This window comes from Plectropomus leopardus, chromosome 24, assembly GCF_026936395.1.
Source record: "Plectropomus leopardus strain MGB_pleo_1.0 chromosome 24, ASM2693639v1, whole genome shotgun sequence".
Classification (NCBI taxonomy): domain Eukaryota; kingdom Metazoa; phylum Chordata; class Actinopteri; order Perciformes; family Serranidae; genus Plectropomus; species Plectropomus leopardus.
In genome coordinates this window covers 5,767,335-5,790,931 of record NC_142199.1, presented here as the reverse complement: position 1 = coordinate 5,790,931, position 23,597 = coordinate 5,767,335, and the positions used below count along the sequence as shown (strand labels likewise).

The 23,597-nt window shown below is 37.8% G+C and overlaps 3 protein-coding genes across 3 annotated transcripts in view; 1 reads left to right on the top strand and 2 right to left on the bottom strand.

Annotated features, from left to right (window-relative positions):
* LOC121962944 (FERM, ARHGEF and pleckstrin domain-containing protein 1-like) overlaps positions 1–15,096 on the top strand; it is a 71,122-nt gene extending 56,026 nt beyond the window's left edge. Inside the window, exons 14-28 of the mRNA XM_042513283.2 lie at positions 1,803–2,005; positions 3,326–3,415; positions 6,265–6,398; positions 7,111–7,192; positions 7,349–7,410; positions 7,495–7,670; positions 8,076–8,206; positions 8,357–8,425; positions 8,516–8,605; positions 8,805–8,887; positions 9,046–9,158; positions 11,887–12,041; positions 12,845–12,952; positions 13,978–14,129; positions 14,209–15,096. Coding sequence (XP_042369217.2) covers positions 1,803–2,005; positions 3,326–3,415; positions 6,265–6,398; positions 7,111–7,192; positions 7,349–7,410; positions 7,495–7,670; positions 8,076–8,206; positions 8,357–8,425; positions 8,516–8,605; positions 8,805–8,887; positions 9,046–9,158; positions 11,887–12,041; positions 12,845–12,952; positions 13,978–14,129; positions 14,209–14,284 — 1,724 coding nt within the window. The 3' untranslated portion in view covers positions 14,285–15,096. The remainder of the gene's footprint in view (positions 1–1,802; positions 2,006–3,325; positions 3,416–6,264; positions 6,399–7,110; positions 7,193–7,348; positions 7,411–7,494; positions 7,671–8,075; positions 8,207–8,356; positions 8,426–8,515; positions 8,606–8,804; positions 8,888–9,045; positions 9,159–11,886; positions 12,042–12,844; positions 12,953–13,977; positions 14,130–14,208) is intronic.
* Positions 15,097–15,287: 191 nt separating this feature from the next.
* LOC121962945 (gamma-glutamylaminecyclotransferase B-like) lies at positions 15,288–18,528 on the bottom strand. The gene is made up of 2 exons (XM_042513284.2): positions 18,310–18,528; positions 15,288–17,378 (listed from the first exon to the last, which is right to left on the bottom strand). Exon 2 carries the CDS (start codon positions 17,352–17,354, stop codon positions 16,881–16,883), a length of 474 nt encoding a protein of 157 aa, XP_042369218.1. The 5' UTR covers positions 17,355–17,378; positions 18,310–18,528; the 3' UTR covers positions 15,288–16,880.
* A 1,481-nt stretch (positions 18,529–20,009) lies between these two features.
* LOC121963007 (gamma-glutamylaminecyclotransferase B-like) lies at positions 20,010–22,438 on the bottom strand. Its single transcript, XM_042513365.2, has 2 exons — positions 22,286–22,438; positions 20,010–21,021 (listed from the first exon to the last, which is right to left on the bottom strand). The coding sequence occupies exon 2, from the start codon at positions 21,001–21,003 to the stop codon at positions 20,533–20,535; it is 471 nt and encodes a 156-aa protein (XP_042369299.2). The 5' UTR covers positions 21,004–21,021; positions 22,286–22,438; the 3' UTR covers positions 20,010–20,532.
* Positions 22,439–23,597: the final 1,159 nt, after the last annotated feature.

Here is a 23,597-nt window from a genome sequence, read left to right as displayed (position 1 = left end):
TTGGTGTTTAACAGTGGACTCTTTGGAAACTTTGCACCTGGGCAAGTATACAGTCACCACTTAGTACCATGTTTGTAGTGACTCTAGCTGTAGTGAAAAGTAGGTTTTTAAAGGTCCCATATTGTAAAAAGTTCAATTTCCATGTCTTTTTTATTTTATATTGTAAATCAGGTGAAGGGGCTATATAAATATATGTAAACACCGCGGAAGTATCAAAATCTGCAGAGAAATGCACACAGACCGTATTCAGAAACTGTGCCTTTAAACAAGCTTGTCAGGACTACCATGAAGTTGTGATGTCACAACTTTACCATATAAAGTAGAAACTGCCGCTACAGTGCCGTTACAGTCATTTAGTTGCTGCAGTGACAGTGCAAATATGTCAGTATTGCAGATGTAAAAGACCCAGAAACACTGACCAATCATAACAGAGTGGGCTTTTTCTAGAGGGCTGTATAGAGCGTGAATCCAGGCATATTCAGGCAGAGAGTACAAGAAAATGATTTTTTTTTTTTTTTTTTTTACATTAAAGCACTTAAATATATTCTCATAGAAACCCAAAGAACAAAAATGAACCTGAAATTGAGCATAATATGGGACCTTTAAAGTAGATTTCAACTACAATCACATCAGATTCCATTTAAAAAAAACAGATGAATTTAGGTGTCATATCTGTTGTGCATTGTAAGGGAAATGGGAAAGCTTATTTAGTATTCATGAACTGTCATAATTGCAGCAGTTTTTTTACAATGCGCTTAATAGAACAAAACTGCTTTTTTAACCCTTTGAAACCTGAGCAAATTGGCTTGCTTCCTTTCAACAACATGGGAAAAATGGCACAAAATTAGCAACAAATTAGTACAAAATTAAAGAAATTACCTAATAATAAGTAAATTTTAAAAAAGAAAGAAAGAAAAGTCAAAAACAAAAAACAAATGAAAATGACCTCAAACAAGTGCTAAACGTATTTAGTATTAAATTTCCTTTTTTTCTGTAACATTATTTCAAATGTATAATCAAGATTATAAATATAGTTTTCTGGGGAATTTTTCCATGTTTTATTTAATTTTTAATAATATCTATTAATCCTTCCTGGCTAATTCTCAGATTTCCTTGGCATCGTTTACTTTTTTTTTTTTTTTTTTTAGCAGGACATTTCTTGCCAAGTAACTCATTATGTTTTTTTATGTGTTTTAAAGGAAGTCAAACCAATTTTCTCAGGTTTCAGAGGTTCAAATACTTGTGAAAGGCATCTTGATGCTGCACAAGAAAACTGACGTTGCTCCAGGTGTTAAAGGGTCAATATGCAATATGTTCTGGTTCCCCTATAATGCACAGATATGTCTTGCATATAAAACAGCTTGTAAAATCCATAGCTCCGTACTAACATACTTACTATTTGCTATATTTTTTCCATCTTTTGAGTCTCTTTTACTGTTTATTAACCATGTTTTAGATGAGAATCCAAATAGAGAACTAGAGTAGATGTAGCCTCCTGAAGAGTTGAGCGATTGTAGAATTTTTGTCATGTGGCGACCTGCCTGAGCATGACAGCTGACAGCTGTCCTGTGGTTTATGATAGATTGGGTCGCAAAACCTTGAAATTCATCACCTTGCACGCTGGTTACATTTTGAAGAATAATTTTGGGATCTTCTTTGAATATAGGAGCCGTTTTCTTCACTGAAAATTAAATGATAAGGAAGTTTGCATTGAATTTCATGAATACAGTATCTCACTCTCTGTTGTATTCTTGTCCCCGTCTCCCTCCACACTATTTTTCTGTTTTCCTCTCCTCTTCCAGAAAGTCCCGGTTCAGAGGACTCCCCAGGCGGAAGTCCCCATGTGGTAGTTAACGGGAACGGCTCTGTGAATGGACAGGGGATGGGCGGCATCGGTGTCCTGGGTCAAAGTCCTGAGGGTCGGCAACTATCGCCTCTCACCAGCCCGCTGCTAACTGATGCTGGATGTGTCCGCAATGATGATGAAGAGGAGGCGAGGAGGAAGGTAGATATAAATTTCAATATTTCAACTTTTATTTATTTCTAACCTACTCTTGTATTTATAATCAGCACACTTGTAGTATGACGCACATATTTTTACATATTTTATATTTTAGTTATATTTGTAGATTTTTCTTACACTGTTATATTTATATTTTCTGTTATATATTGTGGCATTATGCACATTTTCTTGCATACTTCTTTTATCTATATTCGTTTATTTTCTCTATGTCCACAATATATGAGCAACTGTAATGTCTCCCAGTTCCCCACAGGGATTAATTAAGTATTCTGTATCTGAATTTTAAAAAAAGAAGAAAAAAAAAGGGAAACCTTGATGTATAAAACATCTAAGAAATGGACTAATAAAGAATTTATCAGGAGCTTATTAAAGTGGTGGACAGATGGATCGATATCTGTCTATCTTTTATCTTTTCTTTATCTTTTTTTTCTCCAAAACTGTTTTTATTGGTGTTTTTTCCATTGTTAACAAAAGTTTCTCCATTTTTTCAGCAACTTTTTTTTAACATAAGTGCAAAAAATAATGGCACAGTATATGAAAAAAGAGCAGTTCCAAACAAGACAATTATAAATTGCTAAACAAAAAGCATGATCTTTAGTGTAAATTGTTAGTGCTTCAGATTAGTACAGGGGAAATCAAAGTGGCAAAATTAGGCTATAGTTGGTAACTTATGAAAATAACTTTTGTGATATTTGCTGAAACTGCCATTACATCCAGACAGTAGCAACATAAAGCAATGACACACAGCTAAGCATAACATGCAGAAAAAAAACAGCATATAGACAGAAGCAGAGATAAAATACAAGAATCATAATGTAGACCTTAATAAAATGTTAAAGATGCAGTTACGGCTTAACAGTATGTCCGTATGCACTAAAACAGACTATGCACCACTAAGTTAGACATGTTGTTACTAAAATAGATATTTCATACATACCAATTCAGAGCTGGTTGCCTAGCAACAGGCAGAAGACATAATGCAAGTTAGCATCAGCAGTATCGTAACATTGTTGTGATACAAAGCTAATTGAAAAATCGGCAAAGTATCCCTTTAACATCAGGGTAAATTTAAGTGTTGAGGCATATGATTTTACATTGGATTAGACCATTTTTGGCACATATGTACAAAAAAATGTGCCCACAGAAGAATATTATCCCATAGATTATTGTTAACTTCTTCTCCCATATCCCGCTCCTGTGGTGTTTTGACTGAAAAGAGAAAATATAATATTCTCTCCATGTTAGGCAAAACCTTTTGATGTTGGGGTGGTAATAAAAAAACATCTTCCTGTTTTTGTCCAGAAGTTTCCTACAGACAAGGCCTATTTCATCGCCAAGGAGCTGTTGACCACAGAGCGGACCTACCTCAAAGACCTGCAGGTCATCACAGAGGTAAGGAGGACGCATGTCTACTTTCATGTCCACGCTAACTGCTCGTCTGTTCTCAACCAGCTGAGAGAGAGAGAGAGAAATCTTTGAAAAGCCATCTGTGTTAAAACCAGGAGCTTGTCTGGCCGAGCGTAAACACATCCTCCAAAGCACACAGCCCAAGAGAAACAGAGAGCCAAGGTTGGTCTCTTTAAAGCTGTGTTGCTGGAATAGTGAGTCACAGCTGGTTATTTCAGTTTTCAGAGTCGGACGTTTGGAGCCAGAGCTGGCCTTTTAAAAGCTTATGACTTTGGACAGTGAGTCAGAGTTAATTTGTGCTGGAATCACGGTACGAATTTGGTGTTTTTACAGCTTAAATGTTGGGAAAATTCAACCAAAATCACAAGCTGATGGCCTTTTCTGTCAAATGACGTTAATATTATATAGGGGTTACTGGAGCTGCCCTGTTTTATTCACATCCCGAAAATGGGCTTTTCTGTGCATTTAGTTTGGCCCACAACGTAAAACTGAGGTTCAACATCTGACACTTTGAGCATTTTTCTTGTGCAGTTACTTGTGTTTTTTAAGTGACACTCTCTTTTGTTTTTCGTGCTATAATTCACGTCCTCTTTAAAGAAACTTGCAGCCTGTTTGTTCTCTCAGACTATTAGCTCGCAGCGTTTTAGTTTACAAGCAAAACCACTCAAATTAACACACAGGAAAAACTCTGCATGCATAAATACAACATCTGCATTTTAAATCTGGTCTAGCTTAATGTGGGTCAGACTGTCTTTGCTGTTTATGTGATTCAGCTTTTACTGTCTGTTACTAACAAACAAGGGAAAATCAGCAGCAGGAGGGCAATAAATAGAGATCCCCACATGTTTAAGGGTCAGTGTAATGCTTGCCACTTTAATTTCCCACTTTAAAAATGAAAATTAGAACACTGGAAAATCAAATTAGATTTTCTTGAATTACATTTTTTGTTTGTCAGATAATTTTCTAAAAAGAGAGATAGGCGCATAGAGCTCGCCCTCTCAGGCAGCACAGCACACAAATAGAAATAAAAGTCTGATTTTCACTTTCTCACTTTTCTCTTTTTCTATCCAATATTTCACAAAACATTAAAAAAAAAACTTGAATTGTGAAATATTGGATGAAAAAAAGAAAGCTGAGAGATGGAAAATCAGAGTTTTATTTCTTTTTGTGTGTTGTACTGCCTGAGAGGGTGAGCTCTATGTGCCTTTCTCTTCTTAAATAGGATACTAGAAAAACAAATTTAAAATCTTATTTCTACATTGATCTGACAAATGAAAAACAGAATTACAAGCAAAATGAATTTGATTTTCCAGTTTTCTCATTTTCCTTTATAATGTGGAAAATTGAACTTGTAAGCATTAGACGGACCTTTAGGCACCTGCCTGCATCACCTGAATATGAAGAAGCTGACCTCTGACCTCGCTGTGGAAGGAAAAATATCATATTTCCCCTTTCTCAAGTCTTTTTCACCCTCTCAGCTCTTTTTCTTCCCAACAGTAGTTTCCACCCGCCTTTGATGTGGCAGGAAGGCGTGCGCTGGCGCTTTTTTAAAACCTCTTAAATATTTTCTTTGGCTGGCACCGCTCACAACCTTCCCTCCCTCCTTCCTCCTCGTCTCTCTCCTCGCTGTCACCCTCCCTCTCTGCCTGCGGCTCCTTCTGTGAAACAGCTGGCCGGCCTCCTGTCCGAAGCCGTCATAATCGTGTGCGATTTACTCTGAAGGGGAATATAACACCTCTGTGTCAGGGGTTGAAGTGCAGTCGCTCAGGGGGCAGGAGGGTCACAGTGTGTGTGTGTGTGTGTGTGTGTGTGTGTGTTTGTGAGATGATGGTTGTCCCCGCTGCAAACAAATGGCATTGTGCTTTCAAGTGAAATCACTCGATCTGACCCCCCGACCTGCTGTTCAGGCATCTGGTGGGATCAAACCAGCACTGTGTGTGTCCGTGTGTGTGTGGCTCCTCATATATGTCACTTGCTGTCACTGTCTGTGTCTGCTTTTGGGGAGATTTAGATGAGTTATGATCAAATTTAAACTTCATTCATGTGATTTTTAACCCCAAAAGATCTTGTACATAGTATATTAATTTGTTTTAAAGCATAATTTCATTGCACAGGTGTAGTTTTACCTCAGCAACTTATTATTATTTTATCATAGATTATTCTGGCAAGTATTTTCTCAGTTAATGATTAATTATTTGGTCTATAAATATGGTAAATGGACCTGTACTTGTATAGCGCCTCTCCAGTCTTCTGACCATTCAGCACACAAACACACACACTTTCATACACCGGTGGCTGAGGCTGCCCTGAAAGGTGCCTCCTGCTGCTCAGTTAACCATTCACACACACTCTCTAAGCAACTTGAGGTCTTCGGATACTTTGACATGCAGACAGGAGGAGCTGGGGATCAAACAACCGATCTTTTGATTTGTGGACAATCCAGTCTACATGGAGAGCCACTGGAAATTATGAAAAAACTGTATAATTTCTGAAACTCTTTGTGTCTTCTTCAAATAATTATTTTATTTTATTTTATTTATTTATTTATTTATTTTTGGTCTGACAAACTGTCAGAACCCCCCAGCCAAAATATCACAGTTTCCAATGTCACATTGTAGCAGTGTAGATATTTGTCGATTTTGTTTGCACGTCACTTCCCTTAAAGTCTCATAGATAAACACTAAAACATAAACTTTTGGTCCAGATAGGAAAATTGAAATATCAGATAAAACTTTTTTTAATCATATTCTTGCAAGCGATGCATTTTTTCTGTTTTTCCACAAGCCTACATTTGAAATCAATGTTGTATGTCTGTCTGTTTGTGTCTGTTGTAGTCCTTCCAGAGCGCTGCGGGAAAAGATGAGTCCTTCCCAGACTCTGTGAAGAGCTTGATCTCCGCCAACTACGATCCCATCTACAAGTTCCACCAGGGATTCCTCAAAGAGGTGGAGCAGCGGCTGGCACAGTGGTCAGTGTCTGTCTGTTCCTCATTCAGAAAACCAAAAGTTTGTTACATCTCCATGGTGACAGAAAATGATTACAGACATGAGCATCTACAGCATGGCTCATAACGCGAGCGCCTACATTTAAACGCACCTACATACTGTTTGTAAATACACATAAGAGCATTTATTCACATACAACTCAGCTGCAGAGCGAGTCAAGGCTGCAAAAAGTTCATTGTAAAAGGAAAAATAGGGTGCTTTAATTTGACTTTGCATGAGAACTTAAAGTCCTCATTTCCTCCTATGGGAATCCCGTCTGTTATTTCTGTAATGACACACACACACACACACGCACACACACACAAACCTTGTTTTTGGAGAGGGCCCAAGGACTTGCTGGTAAAATGAATGGGATTGTGGGAATCCAGTGAAGATTTTCCAGTTGTGTGGTGGAAATGCAGCTGTAGCCTGACACCTAGTGGTTGTAACTTGTTACTGCATGTGAAAGAAGCTACGTCTGTGTGTGAAAGCAGTGTAGTTGTTTTGTGTGCCTTTGTTGTGATTTTGTGTCTTTTTTTGTTCTTTTTTGTCTTTATGTCATAATTTTGTGTTTCTTTTTGGTAATTTTTCATCTTTCTTTGCTAATTTTGTCTCTTTTATGGTTCATTTTGTGTCTTTTTATGGTCATTTTGAGTCTTTTTGGATCATTTTGTGTCTCAATTTTCTCTTGTTTAGGGAGGGTCGCTCTAACGCCCACATTAAAGGAGACTATCAACGAATTGGTGACGTTCTCTTGAAGAACATTCAGGGTCTGAGGGTAACTAAAACTCACTTTTATTCCTTTTTTTGCACCACAAAGCTCTCGTGTAAGATTTGAAAAAGTTACAGACACCCTCTTTGTGAAATAAGTCCCTCCTCTCTCTGTTTATTATTTATACATAATTATTTTTTCTGTCTATTTTTGCCTGTGCAGCAGCTGATAGTTCATCTTCAGAAACATTCAGAGTGCCTGGTTGAACTGGAGCGAGCCGTCAGGTATGCAAACAGAAACTCTAACATTAATACCAAGCCTCGGAGGAGCTTTTTTTAAAGACAACGCTTTCTTCTGGTCTTCCTCAGGTCCGGTCGGAAGGCGGAAGCTGTGTGTCGAGACTTTGAGCAGCAGAGAGTTTGCTACCTTCCCCTCAACATCTTCCTCCTCAGGCCTCTGCACCGCCTGCTGCACTACAAACTCATCCTGGAGCGGCTCTGCAAGCACTATCCGCCGACCCACGACGACTTCAGGGACTCTAGAGGTACATGTCAGGGTTCCCACTGATCCTTAAAAGTCTAAGAAGGCAATAAACTAATTCATCTAAAAATAAGGCCTTAATTGGCATTAATATGTCTTAAAATTAATCTTTCAGAAGTCTTGAAAATGCCATAATAAATCATTATTAAAAAGTTGCATAGTCTCATAAAAGCTGCTCATGTCTGATATTTTTAAAATTCACTGAATTCCTACCACATTAACATCACGCAATTTTGTTTATTGTAAAACTGGTCTTAAATTTAAGTCCAAGTGGCATTAAAATTATCTTGAAAAGTCTTAAATCTAACCTGCTTTAAGCTGTAGGAACACTGCTTATGTACCTTCAGTGTATGTGAAGCTAAATCTGTTTTGTTTTTTTTAATCATCTTTTCATCTTCCTTAACTTTAGCGGCTCTGGCAGACATCTCTGAGATGGTGCTGCAGGTCCAAGGCACCATGATGAAGATGGAGAACTTCCAGAAGCTTCTAGAGCTGAGGAAAGATCTGACCGGCATCGACAACCTCGCCATCCCTGGGAGGGTTAGACTCACATTTATTTCTCTGATAGAGAGGAAACTTTATTAAAATAGTTAGTTTCCATGTTTGAGGTGTAAAATACTGCCACGACCTGCAGAATTCTGCTAATTTCTAGATTTTTTGCTTCCTCTCTCTTTGTTTTTTAACTTGCAGGAGTTCATCAGGCTCGGCTGCCTCAGCAAGCTCTCAGGGAAGGGCCTTCAGCAGAGGATGTTCTTCCTGGTACGACACTTTAGCTGCTTTTCAAAGTGAATCTAATATCTGCAATGGCAAAAAAACTTACTTCCACTTCTTTTCTTCCTCCCTCTTCAGTTCAGTGATTCCTTGGTGTACACCAGTCGAGGAATGACTCCGTCCAATCAGTTTAAAGTTCACGGCCAGCTGCCCCTGTATGGCATGACGGTACGTGACCTTAACAACATGCTTTTTTTAAGCAATTTGAGTCATTTCAGGCACTGTGCTGGAAGTTTTAGGGGGAAATTGTGTTTTATTTAGATATATTTGCTCCCCGTGTTGCTGTAAGAAGATGTTGTGGAATGTGTTTACATGACCAAATCTAGGATTGATAAAATCGACAGCTAAGGAGTGTTTGTTTTTCCAGATCAGAGAAAGTGAGGAGGAGTGGGGAGTCCCTCATTCATTCACCTTGTTTGGGCAGCGCCAGTCTGTGGTGGTGGCAGCCAGGTATACATGAAAAAACACATAATACATGTATTTTGTAACATAATAGTAATGATACAGTTGTAGTTTGTATTTCCACAACATGCAGATACATAAAGAACCATTTTCACGTTCAGTCTTGATCTGAATTTCTCTCTTTGTTCTTCTCTGTCTGCGTCCAGCTGTGCGTCAGAGATGGAGCGGTGGGTGGAGGACATCAGGATGGCCATCGACCTGGCGGAGCAGAGCAGCAGCTTAAACTCCGACCTGCTGTCCACCAGCCTCACTGACAACAGTAAGTCTGCCTGCGACTGTCAATCAATGCATGTATGTGTGAAAGACTTACAGTGGAGTCAGTGTCAGTTTGTGGATTTCAAAGACACAAAATAAGACTGTGAATAGTTGTTTTAAAGTACATTATCTAGATTTTTATTTTATATTCTTCTTTTGATACATAACACATTTGCTGGCCACTTTTTTATGAACACTTACACATTATAGGTTTCATAAAATTAAATGTTAGTGCTGATAAGATTGTGTTTTGTGAATTCCTTCTCTAGTTTGAAAGTAAGATGTGTTTTTTAGGTTTGTGCTTGTTGTTTTTTGATAACACAGACGCGTTAGACATGTAATGTTGGATCGACTTATAGCTCACCCTGTGCAGGTTGAGGCCTTTGCAGCGATCCAGGTTCATTCTCAACCTGCAGCCCTTTTCTGCGTGTAATTCTTCCTCTTCCCCGCATTTCCTGTCAGTCTATAGCTGTCCGGTCAATAGAGGGAAAAATCTCCAAAAAATATCTTTAAAAAAAGGGACAAGGTGGATTACTGAATGGATTTATCAGGTGCAGGTGCCCAAAGTGGACCGCCTCGTCACCCCCAAAATGTCACTCAAATTAAGATGTCCTGACCAGTAAGAGGCTGAAAATTACCACAAAGATACACAAAATGAACAAAAAACACACAAAAATACTGTGGGCACAAAATTACCACAGAGAAACACAAAATGCCCTCGAACAGACACGGCTCCTAGACCTGATCTGTGACACTTGTCCTGATTAAAAATACCAGAGTCAGGTAACTGTCTTTCTAAATGTCCATTTTCTCGCAGTTTTTTTTTTTGAACCATCATTCCCAAAAAACTACTTCCCCCCCAGACTTCACTGAATCATCACAGTATCGCAGACTGTCTGAGACCCTGTGGGAACCAGAAAGTCCCGCCGTAAAAAGCCCCACAGGAGGAGTTATTTCCGGAAATGTTTCCACATGGGATTCGTCACCCACAATGTCTTTCCTTGCCAAAATGTCCCAGCTGAGGTTAATGTGACAGAGAGTGGACCGTCCCACAGAGTCAGGATATATTTCAATCCTTTCTTCTCCCTCGAACTCGACAGACGGCTGCTGTCAGCGCCTCATGAATAATCTCACTGAATTGTTCCAGGTGGTCTTTCATCATATTTTTTAATGTCACCTGATATATGTAGGTCCAGGCACCAGCTGTCAGCCCCTTTTCTCTTCTTCTTTTTTCGCTCGTTCTTTATCATAAACGCCTGTCAGGTTGTTCAATGAGGCCTCCGCCTGCTGACCTTTGCTTTGACATCTCCGTTGTGTCATTTTTAACTCTGTTAAAGAGTATTGACTTACACGTTACAACAAAAGGCTTTTTCCCTCCATTTGGTCCAGACTGTATTGAAATTGCTTTGATCACTATTTTGGTGCACCACTTTGTTCTGTATGACAGATCTGCAGCCATGTGTAATCCGATAATGTAGGACTGCAGGAACTAGTAGTGTTATCTATTAAAGCCAGATTATTGTTACAAAGTTACATCCAAGTCTTTAGCATCAGCAGCCAGGTAAAAACCCAAAGCAGGGGGCCCAAACCAAGCGTAATATTTCTAAGTGTAGTTGTCCAGTTTCAATCTCCCCCTCCAGCTGCAACCAGTTAAACTCCAGAACATCAGCCGCTTATGAAAAACAAAAGAGGCTTCAGGATGTTTCAGAGCTTTTTCTCGGGAATTTTGTAGTCAACACTTTGGCATTAACTTCTGTGGCGACATTTGTGAAGATAAAAGGAGTTTTTAATTAGAAAAAACACAATGTATCTGTCAGTATATCAAAAACACAGAGGGTATTATATTTTAAAGACTAATTGTGTTAATAGTATCTCATAAAAGTGATTTATCTTCAAGCCAATAATGTTGAAATATCTATCGGCTTTCTTTTCTTTAGCCTTTAAAGTCATCATGAAGACTCTACTCTCTCTCTTTTTTAATTTCTCTTTTTTGGGAAATTTGCAGTTCATTAACCAACATGTGAAATAATTCCAGTATCATCTCCCCGCCCCCCAATAATAAACAATATAAAACATAAACACATAACAGAGTTAAAACAGCCTAATATTCCAGATTTGATTCAAACCAAGTTATGAATTCTCCCGGTCAGTTATTTGGGGAAGATTGTTAGAGTTGGTAAGAAAAGGCAACATTTGAGAAAATAAAGAAATGAAACAATAAAAAATAAATAAAAAAATAAAATAAATGAAATGAAATCACATAAATAAATAAATAATAAAACATAAATAATAAAAATAAGTTAAAAATATAAAGTTTATATAAAGTCTTAATAAGTGTTAAAAAAGTTATCTTTCATTATCAAGATTTGCTTCAAATGATGTTATGAATTCTCTCAGTTGGTTATTTTGGTTAGATATTCTTAGATTTTAAGAAAAAAGCAAACATTTGTTGTTTTTAAATGTGTTCTACAGATTAGGGCAACACAATATATCATTTTGTAAATTGTCATGGTAATGTGCAAAAGCACTGGATGATATGGGGGGAAAAAATCACAATATCTTGAATATCAATATCAATATAAAATACCGTTATATCAATATTGCAGTGGTATCGTAGGATTTACTACTATTTACTACTAATATTTACGCAATGAGATTTTTAAAGTAATTTCACCCGGTGATGTCAGAGTTTCTTTCTAACCTGCACCTTTTAACTCCCCGTCGTTCCCCAGAGCTTTCCGAGGACGGTGGAGCCGAGTCTGAGGACGAGCTCTGTGGCTCACGCTCGTCTCTGGAGCGCCAGGGTCACCGTGGTAACACCACCGTGCACGTCTGCTGGCATCGCAACACCAGTGTGTCCATGGTGGACTTTAGTGTTGCTGTGGAGGTATCGGACTGTGTCTCTTTAACCGTCTTCTCTCCAAACGTCACACACCTGTTTCCTTTCCCAAGTCTTACAGCTGTGGAGTCCAGTCTCATGTCCAGTGTGTTGTCTGTCCTCTTCTCCAGAGACAAAGGACCATTGCTTCAATGTCCTTTTGTCTTTCTTCCCTCTCATGTCTGTGTTTTTGTCCTTTTTCTCTCTTCTTTATCTGTTCCTCATTATGTCTCTTCATCTTCCATTTGTTTGTTTGTCCATTTCGTCATCTGTCCATCCACTAGAGGACAGTAATAGTGCCGACAGTGAGTTGCTGAGGCCCCTCAGCAGCCTTCAGGGGCCCCTGTCTCTCTCTGTGGTTTGCTGGAACAGAAAACACAGCCTGTCGTTTAGTGACACCTGCTGGAGCAGAGAGGTACTGCAACAGCCGCAGCTCCTGAGGATTTATTGACTCCAATGTCTCAAAAATACACAACGAAGCTTCTGATAGATAGAGACAACTAAATTTTACTGGACTTACTAGTAACAAGAACACCGGATATTTAATATTCCACAAGTTTCATTGTGCCAAACCTCCTGTGAAACAAATTAAATGTGAAAGAAAGTTTTCTAAATGTATGTATCCTTGATTTAATCTCATTGGATTTTTTAAAAATTGTTATATTTTATGTCCTGGTCTTGCATGAGTGTAAAACGGATTTTTCTTTCCTGTCTGTCTTCCACATTTCTAACATTTGAATGATATCAGTTATTTGTTTAACCTTATTTAGCCTTGTACGTCTTTTGTTGACTCAGTTTTCTCATTTTTCCAGAACCAGCTGTCAGGTAACCTGCTGAGGAAGTTTAAGAACAGTAACGGCTGGCAGAAACTCTGGGTGGTCTTCACCAACTTCAGCCTCTTCTTCTACAAGTCACACCAGGTCAGATATACACACAGAAACAACACAGGAGTTAAAGGAGCAATGTGTAGGATTTATCAGCAAGTCTCCTCCTCTGTAGAACAAATGAACCCGGTGATTTAAACTGCTAAAAACACTCAATAAAGTAGTTTGACTCTTAAAACATCAGTTTTCTTCTGACACTGTTGTTGCAGCTGCTAACTGTGGTGACCAACGCAAAAACATGAATGTCCCTGTCTAGAGACGGTGTTTAGTTTGTCCGTTCTGGGCTACTGTAGAACAACATTGTAGATATAAAAAGCTCATTCTAATCTGAAGCATTTCTTTGAGAGTGGGGTCAATTTGCAAATTATTTGTAATTATTTGTAAATATACACATGCAGCATGAAGATAATTAGTGCATTTATAAAACTCATACAGACACCGCTCTCCTTCAGGATTTTTAAACTCAAAAATGAGAAAAAAAGGTAAAAAAAAAACACAAAACAAAACCTAAGACAATGGATCCTACATTCAACTGATAACAAAAATCTGCAATTGTCATTACACTGTTGTTTTCTCCGAAATTTGAATAAAAAGGCTTTTTTCAAAACTTTTTATGTAGGTATCATATAATACAGAGAAGATGTTAAAAAAAATTCACATACTTTCCATATTTTGCTCTTTTCATGTTCATCTTCAACACTATCAAGTATTTATTCCGTGGTTATATTACTTCCCATAAAGTACTCAATAATCAGAATATACCTCCCACTTTGCTGTTTACAGTCTAAAAAAGAGCACAAGAAATATACAAGTATGAAAAAACTAATAATAAAAAAAATCTATACTCCAGTTAAAAACTTTGGTTATTTTAAGGTCACAAAAACATTTAAATTCTTACTTTCAGGTGATTATACACCAAAGAAAAAAACATTTCTCATGCTCAATTTCTGCCAAAAGATCCCCGAAATCCTACACACCGGACTGATCAGAAAAAGCGACTGAGTGGAAACACGTTAACATAAAGATGATTATTGAGGATTTCATGTGTCTCTGGCTCGCAGGACGACTACCCTCTGGCCAGCCTCCCTCTGCTGGGCTACTCCGTCACCGTCCCGTCCGAGTCGGAGAACATCCACAAAGACTACGTCTTCAAACTCCACTTCAAGTCCCACGTCTACTACTTCAGATCAGAGAGCGAGTACACCTTTGAAAGGTATTTTGGGTGTGACAAACTCAATAAAACAATCTCGAAAAAGCAACAATGTTCTTCACTAATATTTACTTTGTCTCAGGTGGATGGAGGTGATCCGCAGCGCCACCTGCTCCGCCAGCCGCTCGCTGCCGAGCACCAGGAAAGACCTTTACTGATGAATGTGCTCAGAGAGACTCACCTGGGTGAAGATCTGGACTTCAGACAGCACAAACACCAGACAAAGACTCCTTATAGACACAGAATCACGACTAATACCTCTGAGCAGTCGATTCACACACAGAGGTCCTCCCACTTCACCTCCTTTCACCTCTTATTGCACCACTCCTGTCTGATCACAGATGTCTGTGACGTAATTCATGATCTTATTTTCTTTCTCCAAACCGGCAGCACAAAGTCTCGCCGGCAACATTTTTCTTTTCTGACTGTTTGTGTTTGTGTTTGTGCCATTGAGCGTCGTTCACGTGCACACACGGAGGAGGATTTTATCTTTATGATGAACCTGAATGAAAAAGATTTACCAGAAGTATTTGGGACACTGAAGCATGAGATTGTGCACCGTTGTGTTTTTGCATTTTATACGTTTCCTTGGTAAATAAGATCTAAGCCAGGATTTTGTACTGTGTGCATGTGAACTCACTAGCTGACGACAGTGCTTTCTATACGTAATAATTCGATTTATTCAATGTGACGCCTGTTTGGACACAATAAGAAAACATCTGTCTTTTTTCCTTTTTTAAGGTGACTTTTTGTACAGTACTTTGATACACTGTGAAATGTTCTTGTTTTCATGATTTCTTGTACGTTTTGCTTATTTTAAAGTATAAATGATTTCAAAACTGCTTACAACGCCAACGGAGATTTCACTGGTCTGTTTGCCAAATACCCTCTTCTTCTGTACTCCTCTAGTTTTCTGGACTTTACTATTCTGAATAAAGATGAGAAAAATTGTGTTCATATGAAAAAAACAGACACTGACGTCTTTTGTTTTCATCTCTAGTTTTTTTTGGAGACACAACCCGAGATGAGAAGAGGACAACACAGCACACGGAGGAAGATCTTGTTTTTCAAGTAAAAACTCAAATATAAAAGAAGGAAGTAATCACAGGTAAAACATAAAATTTATGCCAGCAACTCATGAGTCAAATGTCAGACTGCAGATGATTTTGTGAATTAAGTTGTTTTTTTGAAAATATTTTTATTAGTTGTTTTTTTCTCTTAACTTTTACAATAAGTAGAAAACGCATACATTATGAAATCCACAGGAGAAAAAATTAAAAGACTTAATGACAGAAACAAATGAATCTAAACCACAGAACACCAGCTCAAATCGCCAAACTGCCACGATTACCAGTTTATTCGAGTACAAATGCGCAGATTATAGTTGATCAATCAAACAGCTGATTCACAGAAAATCAAAACCAACGATTTTGACAAACATTTAAGTCTCTTTCAATTCTTTTGTCTTTTTTTTAAATACAGTTTTTTGGGGGTGTAGTTTTTTTTTTTGTAAATATTTTTCTACATTTGGTACTTTAACTTCTTATACTTCATATTCCTGGTTATACTTACTTTACTTGAGTAAGATTTTCAGTGCAGGAGTTTTACTTTTAACAGTATTTTTACAGGGTGATATAAGTATGTTTACTAAAGTAAAAAAATATATGTTAATACTTCTTCCTGTACGTCCTTCTCTTCTTTATTTGAGTGTTTGCCAGGTGTTAATGAATCTGGATGTGAACAGGTTTTGTCAAAGCGACAGCTCTGCAAGATGCAGTGACAAAGCTTTCCAGGTGTGTAGTTGAGATCAAAGTCAAAGTGTAATTCGAGGATCCATGTAGTCTTTGGTACGATTACAGACTGAAACTAATTCAACATGTTTCCAGTTATCTTTTCCATTCTTTGTTATGAATTACGATAAACAGATGACGACCGGTTCTGGATTTGGCAACCATTTTACCACCACAATATTGCAATAACCGTTTTGTGTCAATATGACAAATTGTGATTTTGTGGCTCCTGTGGTTGTTGCATTTGTAACAGGAACTACCACAGAAGTTGTTTTTAGTATTATGCCTGGTGTTTTGGGATTTTGTCAACATGATGACGTTGCACTCAAGCAGTCATGAAAATTCACAGGTGTATAGGTAGCCGAGATCAAAATGAAGGTCAAGTTTGAAGATGGGTAATCTCAGCTAAAGTGCTGAAAGCAGGGCGGTAGAAATTAGGAAAGGGGCCCTACTTTACGCCGGCGAAATGGTCTTCAACTGTGTTGTTTGGTGCGACTGCAGACTGAAATATCTCTCCTTATTATCATATGTACACAGCTGACAAACCTGTTTAGGTGTGGCATACATTTTGTTCACCCTAGTGTAAAGGTACTGTTCACCCTGCTGTTAGTAATTACCTGAAACGCATTACAAGGCTTTGTTTTTGTTTTGTTTTTAGATACAGTACTTAATGCAGGAACTGTAGGACAGAGTTCTGGGGCTACATTGAGGATTTTCTTTTTTTTTTGAGTCTTAGATAGACTATTATGAGAGAAAAGTCAGAAACAATAAAGTGGTATTATTACAAGATTAAAGTTGTAATTTTACAAGAATAAAACAGTACTTTTAAGAGAAAGGGGATATTATATTGTGGAAATAAACATACTGGCAAACTGTAAAACAGCCGAGAGCACAGGCAGCCTCCATGGCAACCTTTGTCCTCCGTTTCGTGCCGTGACACACACAGCCTTCTTATTCCAGAGAGCTATGTCAGTCCCGACCCTTTGGCCTCATACTTGAGCCCGTGATTTCCACACGCATCGTAGCTCTCGTAGGTGGGCAGCGAGGGCCAGTCTGGCTGGTACGTCGTTGTGCTGTACACAAACGCCTTAATGATGCTTCCTGCTCTCGGCTTCTCCTCTTTCTTCGTCTCCTCAACCCACTCCTCCACCTCCACTTCGACCTCAGTCCGCTGATACATGCTGGGAACCGTTTCAAACTCATCCAGGAACTTCAGCATCTTGTCGTCCACTCTGTAGATCTCCCCTCTGACACTGTGACCTTTGCCGGGGATGTTGAGGAGGAAAGGGAGGTTGTGTGTACCAGCAATGACTAACGGGTATTTCTGGGTGGTGCGGGCCGAGGCGAGGAACTCTGCCTTGCCGTTGGTACTCTCAAACATGCGGTAGTGGTTGGGCTGCCCCTTCTTCAGGGTGCCGTAGACGAAGACTCGAGTCATGTGGATTCAAAGGAGGGCTGAAACCTGTAAAATACAGCAGGGACGTAAAGAGGCCTCGTCTTCATTCAAATACAGTTGGCCCAGAGTGGTTACATTGCAGCCTGTTGCTCCGTGCCGGTCCAATTAAAAAAAAAAATGATTCCAACGAGTCAATTAGACACAAAAACTTGGAAAAATACAGAAATACTTCATTGCATCTCACTAGCACAGCATTGATCTCGAACTGTTTTACCGATGAAATCAGTAACAAATATATATACATATATATGTATATAAATATATATATGTATGTATGTATGTATGTATGTATGTATGTGTATATGTGTATATATATATATATATATATGTATGTATGTATGTATATATATGTTTGTGTGTGTTTTTCTATGCCTGTGTTTTAGCTGTTAACCCTACAAAAACTGAAGAAACTGGTTTGAATTTAACAAGGCTAAAAAGGCAACTTGGCTCAAAATGCCCCACAAACTGCAAGAAATAAGTAAAAAATGACAAGAAAAATTATCTGAAACATAAGTAATTATTTAAAGAATCAAAAGACGAAGGAAAAAAGGTCCAGATGACAATACTAATACATTGTATTATTATTATCATTACCTTTTCAGATAATTTCCCTGTTTATTTTTTTTTTTTAGTTTTCTTGCAGCTTTTACTAAATTGTAGCTTGTCTTGGGGTTATTTCTTTTGAGGTTGCTCATTGTCTTGTTGTGTTTTTTAAAGTTTCAAATAGTTAAACAGATTTTAAAAGACATCTGAACACAGCACAAGAACACAGGCATCGATCCGGGTTCCATTAAATAGTAATAATAATAATCAAATACCATATAATGACAATATAAATAATTTTACCAAGTAATATTTAATTTTTCTCAGATGGATGGAGGCACCAGAACAGCACCAGAAAAAACTTTTACTGATAAATCTGCACAGAGTCACTCACCTGGACGATATCTGGAGTTCACGAACATCAGACGAAGACTCTTCCTATTGACAAAGAATCATGACTAATACCCCTGAAAGGATGATTGACACAAAGACATCCTCCCACTTCAACTTCTGTAACCTCCCTCCTCTTACTGCACACTTTCTGCTGCACTACTGTCTGATCAGAGACGTCTATGATGCCAGTCATCTGTCCTGTTGTTCTTCTTGTAACTTTACCTATTTCCTCCTGTCCTTCTGTGCCAGCAAAAAGAGGGGTTAACACAAACCTGTTATAGGTGTGCCGGATGTTTGGTATTTAATTATTGTGTGACTTTGGTGAAGCTGAATCAACCCTTAAAAACCCACAAAAGTCACACAGTAACACAAACAAGGTACCAGTCGAGGCAGAGGCAATTCCAGTGTGGAACGAGGTAAAATTATTGTTTTTTGTCAATGGAGTCTGGCTGAGAAGAGCTGTTTGGGAGTCGTACTGAGCATGCAATTGGATAAATGAGGTTTGAATTATATTGCATGAGTTGTGTGAAAGTTTCTAAACTTATCTTTGCTCTATTCCGTGCCCTCCTTTGACAAAAACAGCAGTTTTAACGCGCTGAACACATACTTTGTGTTATTGTCCTGTCCTGTGTTCAGCGAGGTAATATAATATCAAACTGTATCGCTTTGGCATGATTGCAAAACGAAATCAAAAACTATTTCTCTGGATATTTTTTCACTCCTCATCGGTTGTGAAAGACAGCTGGCAAACATGTTTTAGGTGTGGCAGAAATTAAATTCACACCTTCCAAAGTATTTGGGCTGGTTTTGGCACACTCAGGCTTTGTGCAACTTTATCCCATGAGAAACTGAAGGGTAAAACACAGAAGAACTATGATTAATGCATTTTTATACTATATTTAGGATTAGACAAATCAATTAACCTTTTGAAAACATGCTAAGAAAGCAATGAGCAACTTAAGAATAATCTGATAAGGAGTACAAGAAAATTTAAGTTACCTGAAAATGACAAAAAAGAGCAAATTAAAGAAACAAAACCCCAAATAGGGAAGTTACAAAAAAAACCTTTATTGCTAAGTCTGCCATATATACAGGACATAGATGGGCCTAAAATGCTTTTCCTCCCAGACCCCTGGTATAAACATAAAAGTACACACAATATTTGAAAATATTTCAAGTGTAATATTTTTTCCTTAGCTTTTGTTAAAAAATAAATGTCCAAAGTTACTTATTTTTCATACCACAGCCACAGACAATACCCTGTTCTTGTAATAGCCCTTTCTTTATGATTATCTTTATTCAAACAAGGAGCTGTGATCCCCACGTTTGATTGGCTCCTCTTTGGAAAGTGGTGAAGACTTTACCCAAGGTTTTTTTTATGTTATGACCATAGAGAAGCCGATTTTTCTGGGATAACCCTTACTTATGTCTCTTTTAATTCAAATTAGGATGTGTGATCCCCCACGTTTGATTGGCTCCCCCGTGATAAAAAAGCCGTTTAATGTTATAGCCAAAATATCCCTGTCCTTGTAATAACCCTATTGTTAAGACAGGCTTTATTCAAACAGGGATGTGTGATCCCCCCGAGTTTGAAAAAAAAAAAAATTACAATAAAAATAAAATTACCCAGAAATTAGCAACAAAAAATCCAAAAAATCAGCCCAAAAAATTAAACAAATAAAAAAGGAACAGCAAGAAATGTTCTTTTAAATCTATTTAATCTGTATAAATACAATTTTAAAAATACAATTATGACAATTAGAAATATAGTTTTCTGAACATTTGTCCCAAGTTTTTTTTTTTTAATTCTAAATCTACTTAATTCTTGAAAATTGCAGGACATTTCTTGATCATGTGCTTATTACCTTCCACACAAGAAAAGTTACGTTGATCCACGTTTCAAAGACCTAAAGACTTTGACACCATTGCAGGTACTTGTTTTATTTTAAAAACGATGACACATCTTAAAAACCTACAAAAAGAGGAAAACATACTTATTTTTAAAGATACAGTACTTATTGTAGGAACTGGACCACAAACAAACGTTGTCAGGTCAAAATTAAGACACAGGAGTGTTTTAAAGTGTGATTGTCTTGAAATGTTACTGATAGATGCTCTCCGCCTGCTTCACTGACATTATAAAGAGGTTGATTTGTACAGAGGCAGAAGAAAGGAAAACTTATTTGCTCTCTACTTGGATCTGTTCTTCTTATTATGAGCTGCGTCAGTCCCGTCCCTCTCTGGTTACGTACTCCAGCCCGTGATCTCCATACGCGTCGTAGCTCTCGTAGGTGGGCAGTGAGGGCCAGTCTGGCTGGTACGTCGTCGTGCTGTACACAAACGCCTCTATGATGCTTCCTGCTCTCAGCTTCTCCTCCCCGTCCGTCTCCCTGACGCACTCCTCCACCTGCACTTCGACCTCAGTCCGCTGATACATGCTGGGAACCGTTTCAAACTCATCCAGGAACTTCAGCATCTTGTCGTCCACTCTGTAGATCTCCCCTCGGACTCGGTGACCTTTGCTGGGGATGTTGAGGAGGAAAGGGATGTTGTACTTGCCGGCAATGACTAACGGGTATTTCTGGGTGGTGCGGGCCGAGGCGAGGAACTCTGCCTTGCCGTTGACGCTCTCAAACATGCGGTAGTAGTTGGGCTGCCCCTTCTTCAGGGTGCCGTAGACGAAGACTCGAGTCATGTGGATGCAGGAGGGCACCTGTAACACAGAACAGAGCAAATGTTGGGGTTGCTTGTCTTTCAACATTTTCTGTACTGTAAATGATGATATGAAACTGGTGCAGAACTGGTCTGACTTCTCTCTGTCGGCTCTGAGCACATTCTTTAGGTGTTTAAGATGCACAAGCGCCTCCGCGACCTTAAGGCCTCCTTTTATCGAAGCTCTTTGGACTTTGTTAGTGTGGAGTACATCGGCTCAATAATTAATTCACTGTCAGAGTTAATCTCTAAACTCACTGTTGTCTTAAGATCATTAAAGCGGGGAGAGGTCAACAACACAACATGTGCAGACAAAGAGATCAGTAAGCAAATTGTGTGTCAAAATATACTCAGAGATGGTTCATTATTTATGAGGGACTGTGTGTGTGTCTGTGTGTGTGTGTGTGTGTGTGTGTGTGTGTGTGTGTGTGTTCAAAACATAATATGTATAGCATGCTGAGTATATAAAGTGTGTAAAAATATGTTCCTTATGCTGCAATACAGTGCATAAAATGTAAAGTTAGAGATATTAAAATTTGTGAACAATGCTACAATGTACAGGAAAATAAATACAAAAGTAAAAATCTGAATGAGAAATATATACAATGTATACAACGTGTTAAATACATTCAGGAGTGAGAAGAATAATGCACAGTTGTATACATGCACAGAGTATTGCTGTTGTTGAATTATTACACCATTTACGGCACAGTTTAGACAGTGTTATAAAGAATTATTGTACCCTTAAATCACTATTGCACATTTAAAATATAATAAATTAATAATGGAATTGGAATTAACTCTAAATGCAATCAGCGAAGTAACAAGTAAGTAAGAGCTGTTACACAGAAAAAAAATACAATATTACCCTCTGAAATGTAGTGAAGTAGTAGTAAAGTAGCCCAGCATAAAATAAAGAAAAATGTATACCTGCAAGTGCCTTAAAACTGTAATCAAGCGCAGTGCACGAGCAGATCTGCTTAGTTCATTTCCACCACCGTTAAACATATACATAGGCTGCGCATGAAGCTACGCACGTGCATGCACGCTTACAGATAACGGAAACACACAGTAGCTGCATGCATTCATAAAAGTAACCCTGCAACACGTTTTCACCTTGGAAAAGTCAAAAATGTTATCGTATCAAAACAGACGCAAAAAAAGAAGCTGAATTAAAAACGCATACGGGCATTATTTTAGGACGCAAAGCGACTAGAAGCGATTGTAATACACAGTTGACACACAGTTTATGCGTGTAATCTTACCGGGGATGTAGAAAGATGAAGGAGACGATGGCTCCTCGATTAATTAAAAATCTACAGTCTCTCTCTCTCTCGATGTGTGTTATATTGCGATCTGCATGGACGGCGCATGCGCATAAAACGACAAACCGGACGACATCCAAGTAACGCCACATGGTGACGTCACGATCAAGTCATTATTATATTTAACTTCTAATATCAGATCAAACTCATTGCTCGTATTTGAATGCTATTTCTCTATGATAATTAATACGAATAATGACTTGTTTAAAAAAAAAAAACCCAAAAACGTTTCTTTCTTGGCTTTTTTGCCTTTATTATGAAATGACAGCTCTAATATCAAGATTATGATTATGATGATGACTATTATTATTATTATTATTATTATTATTATTATTATTATTATTATTATTATTATTATCATTATTATTATATTATTATTATTATTATTATTATTATTATATTATTATTATTATTATTGTTGTTGTTGTTGTTGTTATTTTTATTGTGATTATTATTATTATTATTATTATTATCATTATTAACTAAATAACAACTATCGTAGAGACATAGCATTCAACTCTGAGCAGTGAGTTTGAGCTGATATAAGAAACGGAATATAATAATAATAATTACAATAATAATTATAATAATAACAGTTATAAATAAAAAAACATGATGACAATGAAAGTGAACAAATCAAATATTAAAATGAAAATGCTGAGTGAAGAATATAATAATAAAGCAACTCACTTAAAAAGACTAAGAAAAAACTAGCCCAATAATAGCCTACTTATTGTAAAAAATAATAGCACAACCACCTAAACATCCTCAATAGATAATGTGTATATACTATGAAACATTCACAGCTGATGGTGTGTGGAGAGAAGCCACACACCATGACAATATTCAGTTATTATTCATTTATATTAAAGGGGAGTTTTGCAATGCTGGCTCCATTAAAAGCCACTTAACATAACAGAAATATTACCGGGCCATTGAACAATTATATGGTCATAACAGAGGAAAAACATTAAAGAGAATTACACCCAGGCTTTAATTTTCAGTTATGAGTTCAGCACCTCTTTAATTCTTTGGAAAATAGGAGCCAAAAGGACAACGGCCTCATTAGTGTCCATTCAGCCAGTTACCACAATGGATCCCAGTAAACAAATAAAGTTTGTTACTGTGGCTTTATTAGCACAGCAGACACATCTCATTTAACTTGAAGTTGAAGTTGTAGTTTCCTCTGTCAGACTTGGTAAACTCTTCATCCTGCAATAATGACTGGAAGCAGAAGCTTTACAACCACTTT